Raw genomic sequence first — 16261 nt, 5'->3', positions numbered from 1 at the left:
TTCGAAACCCGAAACTCGCGCCCGTGTTCGTGCGTCTGTGTCTGTGCACACGTGCGCGCGCTCGCGTCTGAAAATTAATCGCGACCGGTTCGCGTGACAAACGGACAACGCCGGCATTTGCGGGCTCGCGGAATTGCGGCGATCGCCATCGGTCCACCGTTTTCGGTTTCGTGTCCGTTCTTACCGTTGGAACCGGCGGATTCCCAACGAAACGGTCGAACGTCTGCGGTTCCGCGTGCAAACTCGCGCCGGCCCGAATTCCGCAACCGGGCTCGCCCCGATCGGTCTCGGGCCTCGCCATCCGGCCTCGGTCGGCTTGTATATCGCGTGTAAACGGAACGACACCGCTCTCGCGGGCCGGGCGTCATCGATACATCGCCGTTCGGCCGATCGCCGATTGATCCACTCGTTAATTACCCCGAATCCCTCGCAACTGATCACCGTTACGGGTCAACGATCGATCCGCCGCGCCGCGCCGCGTCCCGTGTGTCTTTACTTCCGACCGCTCTCGTCAATTCGCACCCCGCCGTCCATCCCCCTCTGCACCCCCTTCCGAACCCCTTCCGATGACCACTTTGCCAACATCCCTTTCATACTCCTTTCCGGTCGCTTGTATTTCGAACCCTCGCCGATCGTCGCTTTCACGAACGTTTCATTGTTTAATTCTCTACCCGTTTGTAATCGTCGTTCCGCGCCGCCTATTCTCTTTGCGAGTTCTTCGATCTCGTTACTCGATTTTTCACGTTGTTACGTTGTTTGCGTTCACACGTTTCTACATCGTTCTCGCGCGCGTCGCGCGATATCTTTCGTTCGTGTTTTCCACGGCTTTCACAATCGTCTTATAATTTGCTATTTTTATTTCAATTCGAAACGATCGACGATTTTCTTTCTGTACGATTCCTTAAATTCGACGCTTTCTGCCGTCTCGTCGCGACGCGTTCGAATATACTTTCGTCCCGCGTTGCCCTCGAATTATAATTTAATAATAAATTTAATCATTTTAAATGAATTTAATAATTATAATTTAATACTAAATGTAATCATTTTAAATGAATCTAATAATCATAATTCAATAATAATTCTAATCATTTAAAATTTTTTTTAAATATTATTTATTTTAATAATAATTTAATAATTATAATTTATACTGTATCAATTTATGTGCTACTGTCCGTGTCCTTCGCGTTTCGACCGGATTGCGACACGCTATTTTTTTACTTCATTCTCCGGCTTCGACGTCGCGATCGTTTCACGTCGACGGATCCGGTATTTCCGCTTCCCCCCGAACGTTTTTTTTTTAATTCGCCGCGTCACCTGCCGGCCGCATTAAAAATCGTTGTCACCTTCGCGCGGATCTCCTGAATCTGAATCCCGGCCGATTGACGATTGCTCGCGTGCCGTGCGATCGGATTTTACGTTCTGCGGGCACGGTATTGAAACGACAGCCTTGTTATCAGGCACCCTGAAGACCTACCAGCGCGCGGCCTGCGACGAGGAGTTGATGACGCTGAAATGTCCACCAGGCACGACCATCACCGTCGCCCTCGCTCAATATGGCCGGGCTGGGGCGAATGGCACCGGCAGGTGCAGCTCCTACGATCCGTCATCGCTTGCAGGGGACAAACTGAATCACACGTGCATCTGGCCCCAATCGCTGCAGGTACGTGTCAAGAAAACATCTATATCGGTATTAGAAGCTTCCCCCAACACACCACCACATTTGTAGATACTTCGGAGGCCATCTTCGTTCGATTCGATCAGGCCGGTGCTCAGCGAGTCTTTTCTTGCAAACGTAGTCCTGAAAATGCATTCGAGTGAATTAGCTCTGTTCGGATAATTATGCTTAATTATGCTTAACGAAGCACCCATAATAGCAGATCATATAGAAAACATAAAATATAGTGTAGCAATATTTTTATGGTTTGTTGAATAATATAATTTTTTACTGTTAATTAGAGATATAAATATTTGCTGTTTGTTTTTCAACTTTGAAGGTTTTATTTAATTGAAAATCTTCTTGTTATTATATTGTTATTAAATTGAGATAATATTATGCCCGATGAAAAGGAATAAATTGTAAATTTATGAATGCAAAGAGATTTCCTAATATTACGTTTACATAGTGTAATTAAAACATTTAATTGCAAATTTAAATATACGTTTATTGTAACTGATCTAGCTGAAGTCTCCCTGTTCAGTGCTTCGAGAAGTTGGTATTTAACTGTTCGATATTGTTAACAAGCTCACTTTGTACTAATAAAGTTGCTGGGACTAGAATAAGCTTCGGAACTCTGGCCTGCGATATACTATGGACAGCTGATTGTTATTACCCTGATACAATGGTCGAGATAAGTCGATATTAACCTGAACACGCGTTGCTGTACGAACTTTATGTTAAAGTATTATCTAAACTGGAATCAACGTGGGACTTTCGTTGAACGTTAGGCATGCCGCGGTAATTAAGCGATAGTTCGCTGAGTTAACAGGAACTTATATTTGCAAATATATTTCTGGCTAGTTGTCCTTCCAGTCGAGGAATTACAGTGGAGATCACATCAATTGCAAGCGTAATTTTCGTAAAGTGTAACTCTCGTAAAGTATAATTTTCGTGAAGTATAACTTTCGTAAATTATAATTAAAGTATAATATATAAAGTATAATATATAATAATAAAGTAAAATTGACGACGTCAGAACTGCATACCAGATATTATATATCATATATTATATATTATATATTATATATTATATATTATATATTATATATTATATATTATATATTGTATATTATATATTATATATTGTATATTATATATTATATATTGTATATTATATATTATATATTATATATTGTATATTATATATTATATATTATATATTGTATATTATTATATTATATTATATTATTATTCGATTTGTTTATCCGAATGAATTCTTCCTAGTGGAATATTTTACTCGAATAACGATTATTCATTATATTCGTCATGAATTATTCCATCTATTTTCTCAAAACAGAGATAACTTTCGTAAATTATAATTAAAGTACAATATATCAAGTACATAAAGTATAGTAGCATATATAGTAGTATATAAAGTATATATAAAGTACAATAATAAAGTGAAATTGACGACGTCAGAACTGCACCCTAGATATTATATATCATACATTATATACTATATACCAATATTATTCGATTTGTTTGTCCGAATGAATTCTTCCTAGCCGAACATTTTACTCGAATAACGATTATTCATTATATTCGTCACGAATTACTCCATCTATTTGCTCAAAACAGAGTTCCCGATCTATTTACTCGAACAGAGATCGTGAAATAATTCGACTAATAATCCGAATAATAACGCGAACGATTCCCGACGGTATTTTGTTTGTACACGATTTCACAACAATATATTCAGGATCGGTTCGATACCATCCGCCCACCCACAGAACCACGAGGCAATACCTTTTTCTATATTCTCAGATATTACGTTCGCGTAAAAATGGCGGAACAATTTATTCAGGACCGCCGTGGCTTGCGCACACCGGAATCGTCGTAGCTGCGTCCCATATTTTTCTAGCATCGAATATCAGTTTTACAAACACGTAGCTTTTACACCCCGTTGCAACAGAGACGCGCAACATTTTGCAAAGCAAAGTAAACCGGCGCGCCATCGCGGCAGCGCGGCCCCCGGAAAAGTTACTGTCAAAACTGTGCGTTTCGCCGGAAAATATTTGCAGTCACGTAGGTTCCCGTCGATGCCATTGCGCTTCCGCGCGTTCCCTTCGAATCGTACCCCGCCACCGAAAACCGTTCTTTCCAGACCCTTTCCGAAGGTAAACAAAGCTCACGTCGCCGGCAGTAACTTGAAAAGTGCCATCGTAAAGCATTGTACACGCGCGGCATAGTGCCCCGCGGAACAGCTCGCAGTCGGAAGTTTCAGCTTTGACGGTCGACGCCGGGCCCCGAAACTTTTATCTGCCATCTTCTATTTATTGGGTTCTCGCGGAGCCCTGATTTCTAATCCAGAAGAAAAGACGCCGTCGATTGCCTTTGGCGCGCCAGCCCCGCCGCCCTGGCCCACCTTTAGACTTTCGCCCCGATGGAAGTACCGAGCTGGAAGGAATCGTAAACCGGATCCACTCCGCTGGGCTAACCCTTGTACGGTTCAACCCTCGTAACCTCTGCTTAGGTTTGTAAGCTCTAGCAGTCGGAACGCCCCCCGAAAAAGATTCCGAGCAAGAGCCTTTCAACGCCGGGATTTCGTATCGGGCTTTACTGTCTCGTGTACCTCGCGATTCGATGACGTACACCCACCCATCGTCGTCCGTCTCATCACCCCTCCCCCCTCTCCCCGCCTCCCGGCCCTTTATTTGCAAATCGAACGCGAACTTTACAATCCTTTTTTTACACCTGACTCAAAACGAGTGACGATACAGAGTTTGATAAATATGCAAAGGTTACCGCTTTGTGCCGGCCGTGGCTGCAGTCGTTTTCTCGCTCGTACTCGCCGTTGTTCGACTTCATGCAGATTCAAATGTTCCCGGCGGCCTTCGCGATCGTCTTCGTCGACCGTAAAAATGTTCAAAGGCGATCGGATGCGAGCGAAACGAATGTCCGCTCCTTCTTCCGGTCGTTTCGATAAACGTGGCAACATTCTTTCGTGTCTCCACGGTAGTTTTGCGTTTTAGTCATTCATTTTTCTCGTACGATGTTTATTTATAATCCGCTTGAAACGGATTATTCGTGAATCAACGAATGCACGTGCGAAAATACGTAAATAAAAATAGTATTTACTGCATCAGTGTCTTAACCCTTTCGGCACGAGCGACACTGTTCATTGTACAGGGTGCCGCGTCGAAAATGCGCGCATAGCACAGGGTCAGTCCACTTTTTTGTATGAAGATTTTCTTAAGCGTCAAGCAATAACTGTGCTTAATCAGTTTCTAAATCTTTCGTTTCCTGTAAACATTCTGTTAAAGAGTCTACAATATGTTAAAAACTATGAAGAAGTTTCGATGAAAAATGTAATCTGAAATTTTTTAACACTAAACCTACCGCGGTCAAAGTGACCGCTTTTTTATTTTGCAATTCTGCAAAGTTCCAAGACTCTTTCGTGGAAAACGCTTGAATAAGTTATATTATTGGAGCAAGTTTTATAATAAAAACTTTAGAATTCTAAATAAATTCGGTCTTCTCATTTTTGTGAAGCAGTACATGCCAGTTAGTATTACTGCTTGGTAGGTTTAGTGTCAAATGAAAATTCAGATCAAACGACAATTATACATGTCGCTGTTTTTTTCGGAATCCTTGTGAGAGAAGACTTTATTCGTTCGAGTCCCAGGGATTATTCTGGAAACACGGCCGAAAAAATGCCGAACAGCGTGATAGCGCGCTTGTCTTAATTGATTGCGAAGAGAATGAAGCGGCAGGATAGCGCTCGTCGAGATTGACAAACGAAACAAAAAGAAAAAAAAATGAAAAAAAAGCTGTAATATGTATATGTACTATAGTATAATATGTATGTAATATATATTATTATTAATATAAATATAATAAATATAAACAATTTATATATAAAAATAATATAATATAAAAAAATAATAATAATATATAATAATATATATAACAATATAATATAAATATAATAATAAAATATATATAATATATATATTATTTATATATATATATATATATATATATATATATATATATATATATATATATATACATGTGTGTGTGTGTGTGTGTGTGTGTATATGTATAAAAGCAGCTGTGCGTCACTGAAGTTTGATCGCGACACAAGATCTGAACAGCGCGCGATCGCGCTGCTTGGTATTCAAACGGTTATTAGAATAATTTCTAATATGTCAGAAATATCGCTCACATGGATGCCAGATGTATTCGGCAGTCGACCATACCGGTCATCAGACGGATGAGCGTGAACCGAATGAAGCATTTCTCTTGGAATCATTTTATGCTTCGAATTTGTATGTCCGGCTGAAATGAAAATTCGGCGCTGAATTTATCCGATGGAAATCCATAGAAATTGTACAAAAAACATATGATCGACATAGTATACGCGTATTAATACGTTCGCTGGCGGCGATTTTGCATTTCACGCGAAGCGCATCGAACGGATTTTGTGAACGCAATTCTTGAACCTTTTAGGCACGACGCGCCACTATAGTGGCTTCCGCGGATGTCATCTCTCTGAACGACGCACCACTATAGTGGCTTACTCTAGTAGCTCACTCGGTCATCGTTTCAATCAAATAATCGTCTTCATATGCATTGTTTCAGACTTCATTTGTCTTCACATCGATTTACAATATACAGACTTATGTTAACAATATAACTGTATCTTAACAATATACAGACACTCTGTACAGTACATATCAGACTCTGCCGTCCAGAGAAATAGCCTCGCGCAGAATTCAGCCGTACCTAAAACGTTAAAATTTGTAACACGTGCCACGGTATTTGGATTAATTAATAGTCTCTCGTTGTCGGCACTTTTATCAGATTTTATAAGAGTATACGGCGTGTTTAATGCGACAAATACGATGGACAGATGTAACAGTGCACGCCGGTGACGCTTCGCTCGTAGGCGTCGAACGTGTCGTGCACGTTCGTGCGAATCGAAGAGTGTTCCGCGGTCGTGGCTGCGATTTTCTAGAGTAAAGCGTTCGGATCCCCTTGCATATCGATTTCCCGTCTATTTTCCAGCTGTTTAATGCCGGAACGTTGCCAGAATTAACGATACACAGACGGAGCGACGGGGCGCGCGGACGGGCGTTGTAACGCGATGAATTTTCAAACGGCCGAGGTCCACCGCTCTGAATTTTCTGCATCATTGTGCACCGCTAAAGCCGCCGGTTTTCCGTCACGTTATTGTTGCATGGAATGAGCAATAATTGCGAACGAAACGATGAAGCGACGGGGATAATCGTTGCGCCGGTTCAAAGTCAGATTTCCCGTTGGCGGTGCGCAGGATGTTCGTTTCGAGCGGCGTTGCAGTTGCCTCCGTCGGACAAGTTTGCGGGGCACACGCACGAGGAAACGCCGGAGTGTCGTTTTCAGGTCAGCTACCATTATCTCTCGAAGGTGGATTTTTAAATGGCAACGATCCCCTATCGCATCGTCCTCTCTCTATCTCGCCCACGCTCTATCTCTCTCACTCTCGACTCTCTCTCTCTCTCTCGTTCAGCCACCCCCGCATTTTTCGTCTCACCGAGACGGGACTCGCAATTGCCACTGAATCCCGACCGAAAAAAGAGCAACGTTTCGCGCGCTTATGGCTCTCGAGACTTACCCACCCGGTTTTCTTTCCGCATTTCGTTTCGCGGTTGAAATAAAACGAGAATCGCGGTTGCTTACCGCGTTTCCAGTCATTTCGCTACCAGCCGACTCGTGAATCCTGCCTAACCGTGCTTTGAGAAGAAATATTTCTTCTTTTTTACTCTCTTTTTTTCTCTCTCTCTCTCTCTATCTCGCTCTCTATCTATCTATCTCCGTCTCGTGTTCTCTCCTCTGCGCTCGCTCCACTCGCTTTACGCCAACGAGATGCACGCTTTTGATCTCCGCGAACGAGTTTAGTGTTTCGCTTCTCTTTCGAGGATTGTACGATCTTTTTTTTACTCCTCTCTGGACTCCGCCGTTCGGCCGTGTAACAATTGCGAACGCGAAGTGTGTTTCCAGGTTTCATAGACACTCCTCCCGTTAACGCTCGCGCGCAGCTGTTTCCTTTATTTATGCCGCTCCGCCGAAAACTTTCGTTCGGTTCCCACTACTTTTTCCTCTGTCCAGATGCTGGACAAAAGCATCAAGCTGTTCCCAAAAGATTTGATATCTTTGCTTAAAATCCATTTAGTGTCGGAAAACTCGAATTACCGTTAACACTTTATCGTCCGGTCGTGGTTGAGGCTGCCACTCAGTAAGGACTGGCTTAGTCGCGCGCGCATTTGCTCCCAGTACCGGCTAAATTTTCGCTATTCATTGTGTTGTGCTTATTCCTTTAAAAATAATAATAAATAATAATAATTATTATAATTATAATTCATAAGGATATGGGGAGGTCAGCATACAGGTACTAACAAAACAGTAAAGAAGCGAAAACCGTCGATAGCTAAAAGTCGATTAATAGGCTATCGGTCGATAAGCATTGGCAATCGAAAAGCCGAATAATAAGCTAGCGATCGATAAACATTGGCAATCGAAAAGCCGATAAATAGGCTAGCGGTCGATAAAGTGTTAAGATAGATCGACGATGGATCGCGTTATATACAACGCGACGATCCGAATGATGCAACGGTTAAATTGGTAGAACGTTTGGACAGCAGGATATTGTAAAACCAAATGTTCGGATAAGGGAGTCTCTGATGTACGCGACACGAATTCGGTCATGCACATAATTACGCGTAGCCTGCACTAAAAGCGACTCTAAAAGCCGGCCTGCTTGTCTCGTCGCATAAATGTAGCGAGATTGCATTTATTTTTGGACTTTGTGCAATTTTGATTGCAATTTACGGATACAGAGATTTCATCGAATCATGTCCCGTGGAAGCATGGTATGTTGTTTCAATGATTTTGAAGTGGAAAAGTGAAAACCGGTCGTTCGATTGTTCAACGTTGAAATTACCGGACAAGTGTACGCGTCGTTGAATAACTTATTATACGAACAAAACAGTGTTTCGCTCTAAACAAAGAGAGATTCCTTTTTTCGTAACGATACAGCTTTACAAGTATGCACCGGCGCAACAACGTATTGTTCCTTGAATGCGATCCGCGATTGCTCGCTGACAATGCGATCTTCGAGAAGGTCTGGCAAATTCGAGCACAACTGCTGAAGAGATCCTTTAGGTCCGGAGAATCCTTGAAAGTCACGAGCACGGCGATAATAACTTATCGATGGGGCTACAATAGAAATTTTCACGGCTGTCCAACGGTCAGGAAAGAGGTCCGCGGATTTCTTATCGATTTCTTATTTTGCGTTTTCACTGCTCCGTAAGGGGGCCATTGTGTCTGATTCTTGCTGCAGTGCGAAAATAAAATAACTTCCACCATTCGACCAATGGCATCGCAGTCGCCTCTGACGCTATTCAACCGCGCAGATCATCCCTCTATTCGTTTATTTCTTCGGTTGCTCCTTGACCCCGGGCTTCTCAGTTGCCACTCGACAGATCCACTCAATTCCCAACTCAAACTTTCTATGGAAATACAGGATTTCACTTTAGACTTTTAGAATAATTGAGTGCTTTAGAATCGTAGCGGAGTGCGTCGTACTTTCGACAGTATTTTTTTCACTCGTGTCTCAAAATGTAATCTGCTGTACGCGTGCCAGAATGTTGAAGAGACCAGCGAAATCAATTATGAAGTTACTATGAATTAAATTGACCCTAAAGTAGCTTATCTCTAAATTATCTTAGCTCTAAACTATCTTAAGTCTAAAGCATATTAACTCTAAATTATCTTAATTCTAAATTATCTTAACTCTAAGTCTAAACTATATTAACTCTAAACTATCTTAAATCTGAATTATCTTTACTCTCTCTCTCTAAGTCTAAACTATATTAACTCTGAACTATCTTAACTCTAAGTCTAAACTATATTAATTCTAAGTCTAAACTATATTGACTCTAAACTATTTTAACTCTAAACTATTTTAACTCTAAATTATCTTAACTCTAAGTCTAAACTATATTAACTCTGAACTATCTTAACTCTAAATCTAAACTATATTGACTCTAAACTATTTTAACTCTAAATTATCTTAACTCTAAGTCTAAACTATATTAACTCTAAACTATCTTAACTCTAAATTATATTAACTCTGAGTCTAAACTATCTTAATTGTAAATTATCTTAACTCTGAGTCTAAACTATATTAGCTCTAAACCATCTTAACTCTAATCTGACTTAATAATAAATTTGGTCAGTAAACAATACACACATTAATAAAGAATAACACTTCTTTTCTCACAACGAAACGTGACTTACGAAATGGAAAATACGACTCACGCCATTACGATTCCGTCTCGCTCAATTTGACGTCGTATTTTCATAGAACATTTCGCAGCATCATATCGAATATTCAATACATCGAACTGCGGTGAACGTCGCATTGTTCAATGAACAGTAATTCCGTTCGAAATTACTCGATCATGTGTAACACGAAATGTCAGATGTCTAATCGTTACAAATTGCTTGATTGCTTGCTCGTCATCGCCGTTTCGCGCCGCTAAAAATTGTTATATCACGTTCCGAAATAATTGTCACATGATCGAATTTGTTCGTGTATTAAAAACTGTTAAAAGCGTAACCGTTGTACGAGACACGGGACTCGATTTCACGCGCATAAAACAATAACCAACAATAAGTCACGTTAAATGCAAATATGGTAGATCGAAGAAACTATTTTAGATTTGGAATTGAAATGGCTTCGAGCACAAAGGGTTGATATAATAAAAAATCTGGATGTGAAAATAGAGATCGTACCTAATGAAAGGAATCATAAATCATTAGCAAAAAGATGTTATTGTTGCAGCGAAATGGTGCTTAGGAAATCGTAGCTTTCGATGCGTTTTTATATTTATTTCAGGGAACTTGCTTTTTTAGATCTCGTCTCTTGCTTCGAAACCTTTCTTACAAGCTGGTAATTGTCGAATCTGTGAAGCAAAATAACACCAGGAAAACACCGTTCAGACGTACAAGAGCCCGGAAGCCGTTGAGAACATTTTTTGCCGGGGTTTATTTACGGCAATTTTCTCAAGCAGACGCAACTCTTGCTCGGAGAAGACTGTATTAAATGCTGGCATTAAGTAAAAGGTTACGGGCCGCCATGTTGCTATGCTTAAGGTCTTAATACACCTTCACCGGCGGTCTTTAAAAATTAAAACTTCGCCCTGCGGCTCGTTACCTTCCGTTTACGTTCTAACGAAGATTTCAATGAAATTAGATCATAACCGAACAAATCCTACGGAAATACCACTTACCTGGGAATGCGAATAATTTATGCGAATAAACAAATCCGTCGTGATTCGTATCGAAGCTGTGTGCTGCCATAATTCTTCGCAACGCTCGAAGGAACTTCACGTGCTTATGAAAACTATGAACATCGATCATTCCTGTCTTCGAGAAATTATTTCTCGTCGAGAATATTTTCGGACAGGTATTTCAGCGCGTGCTGCGGCTGTCTCGAGATCACTATTTCTAATCGTACAAAATTTACTCTGGAAGCGAGCCAAAAGAACGTTCGAGAATATTGTTTAAAAGTGTGGAAGACAGATGTCTGTCATCCTGTCATTCATTTGTCGGAATCAAGAGGTAGGGGGACGCGTGAAAACAAGCTAAAAATGTGGGAAGTATATTCTGGAATTTTCTCAGCTTATGATCCGTGTGTCTGACTACTTTCGTCTCATTCTACTCTTGCGTTAACGTTTATACACACTGACAAGAGCTAGGTGTAATTGTTTTTCTTTCTATGGGATTTGATGGAAAACGGTAATACATGGGGAAATGAATAAAATTCATATATAGATACATACATACATATATACTCTCACTATCCTACAGTTTAAGTAGAATTGAGGAATTATGATCAGGCACGCTGTCCAACTTCTACTTTCACGAAAAATAAATGTCCGACTTTCAGCCTTTTCCTCAGCTTCATATAAATATTTATATCCAGAATTACATTAACAAGTCAAGTGCCCAATTTCAACTCCAAAAACTCCAACGATATTAAAGTCATTTAATTAATGAAATCTAAACGAGGAAGTTAAAATTTACCACAGAAAATATTAGTTCAACTCTTTCGTATTCTAAAAACCCTAGTAACACTCAGTTCGTTCAATGTACTACAATAAAAATAAATTCCACAACCTGGTTAAAAATAAATAATACTTTCTTGAATTACGGATTACAATAATGTATAAAATGTAACAATAAATATAATATATAACGTATCATAAAATATAATAATAAATGTAATGTATAACTTATTACAAGATATAGTAATAAATATAATATATAAATTGTTATAAAATGTAATAATAACTATAATACTTATTATAATATATATACTATAATAAGTATTATAGTTATTATTATATTTTATAACAATTTATATATTATATTATTATTATAATATATAAATTCTTATAATAAGTATTATAGTTATTATTATATTTTATAACAATTTATATGTTATAATAATAATAATTATTATTATAATAATAATATATATATATAATGTGATATAGTTATTCTAAAATTATGCTATCACCTAGTCAATGCTTCTTTGCAACGTTCCTGCGGCAACGAATTAGAGTAAATTTCAGGTTCCGGAATTGAAACTGCAAAATTGAACAGCCTGCGACGCAATCGTGGGTCGCAGGAAACCTTGAGTATTGACAGAAGGGTTAAAAATGTCGAGGATTTCGTATTCATCAACGTAAGCGCGCCCAGAGCACGCCAGCTTTTGCGAGCCTGTTGAGCTGTGTCAAGTAACAGGAGCCAAGTCCCCGGCTCGAAACTACGACATAAAACAGAGCGAAGGCACGCGGCCCGACATCCGCGCCCGGCGAAGGGTTAATTAAACCATAATATATAATTCCCGGCCCGTCGTTTTACTTCTATCTTTATCGTTTTAATCTCTGCTGCCTCCGGCTCCCCAGATTTCTATAACCGCCTGTGGCACGCTGTTTTCCAGCGGAAGCGGTTTTTACGAGGCCACTCGAGAAAGTTCGCGTGTTTTCCGAGCCGGCCGGCGGAAAATGAGATTTGGCAGACATTCAAAATCCCCGTCCCGCCCGCGCCCGGCGATCGCTCGATCATCGTGTAAAGCGTTCTTAACCGCTAATGATCGACGCGAGTTTTCTTCGGTCCGAAAACCGCCGGCCTTTCGGCAGCGTCGTCCGCTGAAACCGCGACGCTCTCGAGAAGCCTTTGCCGTGCATTCGACCGTGAAAATCGGCTCGCTAATGCCCTTTGAAAATTCCATTTAATTGGGAACCGATCCTCGAAGGTGCGAAAATCAAACCGTTAATGATCGTGTTCCTGTTGCCGAGTTCTTCTTCCGTGAGGACACTCTCGCGGCACCCTTCAAATATTAACTCGTATTTCGGAGCGCCGTGCGGACTTTAATTGCTGTAAGTTGGCACGCCGACGCTCGCGCAAAGCGGGCTCCGTTTTTCTCCGCGCGATTCCCTCGGTCTCGAGTGGCTTAACGAGCGTGATTCTATAAGAATCGAATCGCTGACGCTTAGCTCGTCGTGGCGGGCAATATTTTCGTTTAGCAATTAACAGTTTAGGAAGCAATCAACGATCAGCTGTTACGACTTACTTCTGGTGGCTGATTATGCTGCTTGTCTCGACCAATCAACTATTTATTTATTTATTCATTTATTTATGTTTTATATTATTTATATTTTATATTATTTATTTATTTAATTCGCGAATATTAATTTGTAATCTTCTGATTGTTGATCTTCTCATGACTAACACCCCGAAATAAGTGATTCTTCGGGTCATTTGAAGTAACTTTTTCCTTAGCGAAAATGCGATCCGCGGCTTCGTTTACGAGTTATTAACACTTTACCGACCGCTAGCGTTTCAACAGCATACGCACGTCCGACCGGCCGCTCAGCCACGGATTCGCTCTCGCGCCGGCTCTGTTCTGGTTTAGAGTGTCACGCGGGGGTGTCTGTGCGTGTAGTGTTTAAATAAAATTGTCTGCTTTCTGTTATTATAGGAAAAGTATATTTAATAAAATCCTTTATTGTAATAATATTAACGGTAAATTATACTTATTTTATGTATCACAGTCGTTACTACACATAGGAAATAGTTAATATTTTTTTAAAGTATGATATCGTTCATAACAGTCGCCTTTATGTAATGGAACTTCGCAATATTTACAAACAAAACATGTTCTACTTCTTTTTTTATGAGCTGCACAAACTCTACATTGTCTTTGGGGTTTTACACTTCGACCACTTGTCACTATATTTATAAGTTTGTGTTTCCCCAAATTCGATAGTCTGCCAGGATGGTCTAACATGGGTGCTCTCCTTGTAAGTTCAGGACTGGGCAGGTTGTCATCGTGTTCCGTACAATTATCTTCGGTTTCATTATCTTCCGTCCACGCAATTGCCACTTTGTGCAAGAAATTCTTATATGTAATATTTTTTCTATTTAGCACTGTGTATGCTTTGAATGAATTGAATAGTGCACAATTGATGAAAAACATTACAACGCGTTTTGTCCATTTTTTTGTTTTGCGGAAAATGGAATAATATGAGAGATATTGGTCCGCGCGATCTACGCCCTTCATATATTTATTATAATTTATGATCGAATTAGGCTTTTGTATCAGGGCTGCTGATGTTTTGCTTCTGCTTGTGGATTCTGTCAATTGTGCAGAATGTATGGTAGAGACCATGTTGACATTTCTTTTGCCATTATTCCACACTTCTAACAAGATTTGGCGATTCCTGCGAAATTCGTATTGTCCTCTTGAAAGCCGTAATGTTTGTAATGATTTAGGAAGACCTCTATTTTTACGAATGGTTCCACACACTCGTATTTTATTTTTTAGAAGAATTCTAGCCATTTTTACACTATTATAATAATTGTCTTGATAGACCTCGTGCCACACGTTTTTGTATGGTTCAATAACCGTTAGAACTGTGTCTTCCAATTTATTTCCGTCAGCGGCATAAACGTGAAAATTACATATATAACCTGTGATAGCTTCACACACCGCTCTCACAAGTATCCCATATTTAGTTATTTTTGCGGGATTATACGTCCTAATCGAGAGTCTACCCCTCCACGGGATTATACATTCATCCAAAGATAATTGTTGACATGGTTTATAAACGTCAACAAATTTCCGCCGTAAATAGTCAATCACAGGTTGAATTTTAGCAAGCCTATGTGAATTGTGCGGTATGTTGTTATTGTCCGAAAAATGCCAGCTCTGCATAATTTGCACAAATCTGTTTCGGCTCATTGTTTGTGAGAAGAATGGAGTTGCAATAGTTCGATCAGTTGACCAGTAATCGTATAGAACGTCTTTTTTTATTTGTCCCATTAGAACTATTAGTCCTAAAAACTTCTTCATTTCCGGAACTGTGATATCAGTCCATTTTTTTGTTTGTGATGGAATTCGATATTTCTCCATGACCTGATAATGATATCGGTTGGATTCTATCACCAAGTGTTCGAAAAAGTCGTTTCCAATAAATAAATTGACACTGTCCATTATATTCTCTGGAGAACTTGGCATAATTTTTATCCCAGGGCTGCCTTCGAACGGTTCCAGAATTACTGCCTCGTCGTTCGTCGACCATACCTCATCGTCAATTTCATTGTTATTCACATCGTTCTCAATAATATTTCTTTCATCTTCCTCTGAATCAGTGTATGTTAGTGGCAATACACATCTTCGTCTCCGAGTTATGATATCGCTACTATCACTGTCGTCACCACTATCACTTTCTGAATAACTGTCAGGACAGTCTGACAAATCATCTAAATAAAACTCTCCGGTGCCACTTTTTTCAGTCATTGCGAACGGTAAATTTTTCAAAACGATATAACACTGTAGCAAGTTACAAAGCAAAGCAACACAACTAATGCCACTGCGCAACATAACTTAATACAAAATAATCGGTCGATAAGCGTCGGCGAGAAAAAGCCTATTAATCGGCTACCGGTCGGTAAGCGTAGGCGAGAAAAAGCCTATTAATCGGCTACCGGTCGGTAAGCGTTGGCGAGAAAAAGCCTATTAATCGGCTACCGGTCGGTAAGCGTTGGCGACGAAAAGCCTATTAATAGGCTACCGGTCGTTAATGTGTTAACGAAAAACAGTGACCACTGAGAGGCGAGCTTGGCTGGCGCGGGGCGGCCGAGCCAATCAGCGGAACTGGGATTCGACCGTTCGACCGCTGGCGCCGTTGGCTCGGCCGCCTCGCGCCAGCTGAGCTCGGATTCGATCGCTCGACCGCCGGCGTCGTTGGCTCGGCCGCCTCGCGCCAGCTGAGCTCGGATTCGACCGCTCGACCGCAGGCGTCGTTGGCTCGGCCGCCTCGCGCCAGCTGAGCTGGGCTCTCATTGGTCAGTGTTTATCGTTAATAACTCGCAAACGAAGCCGCGGATTGCATTTTCGCTAAGGAAAAAGTTATTTTAAATCACCTCAGGAATCATCGTTTTCCAGGTATTGACATAATTATGCGACATCCTCTATAATTTTCTTTG

The 16261-nt window shown here is 40.5% G+C and overlaps 1 protein-coding gene across 4 annotated transcripts in view; it reads left to right on the top strand.

Moving 5' to 3' along the window:
• The window catches only part of LOC117229102 (uncharacterized), a 568421-nt gene that overhangs the window by 366384 nt on the left and 185776 nt on the right, over nucleotides 1–16261 (top strand). For 3 of the 4 annotated variants that reach the window (XM_033485264.2, XM_076523851.1, XM_076523850.1), the window contains exon 2: nucleotides 1446–1660. In XM_033485264.2, coding sequence (XP_033341155.2) covers nucleotides 1446–1660 — 215 coding nt within the window. The remainder of the gene's footprint in view (nucleotides 1–1445; nucleotides 1661–16261) is intronic. The other variant, XM_033485265.2, reaches the window with a different exon arrangement.

This window comes from Megalopta genalis, chromosome 7 (genome assembly GCF_051020955.1).
Source record: "Megalopta genalis isolate 19385.01 chromosome 7, iyMegGena1_principal, whole genome shotgun sequence".
Lineage (NCBI taxonomy): Eukaryota > Metazoa > Arthropoda > Insecta > Hymenoptera > Halictidae > Megalopta > Megalopta genalis.
This window is presented reverse-complemented; position numbering and strand designations above follow the sequence as displayed.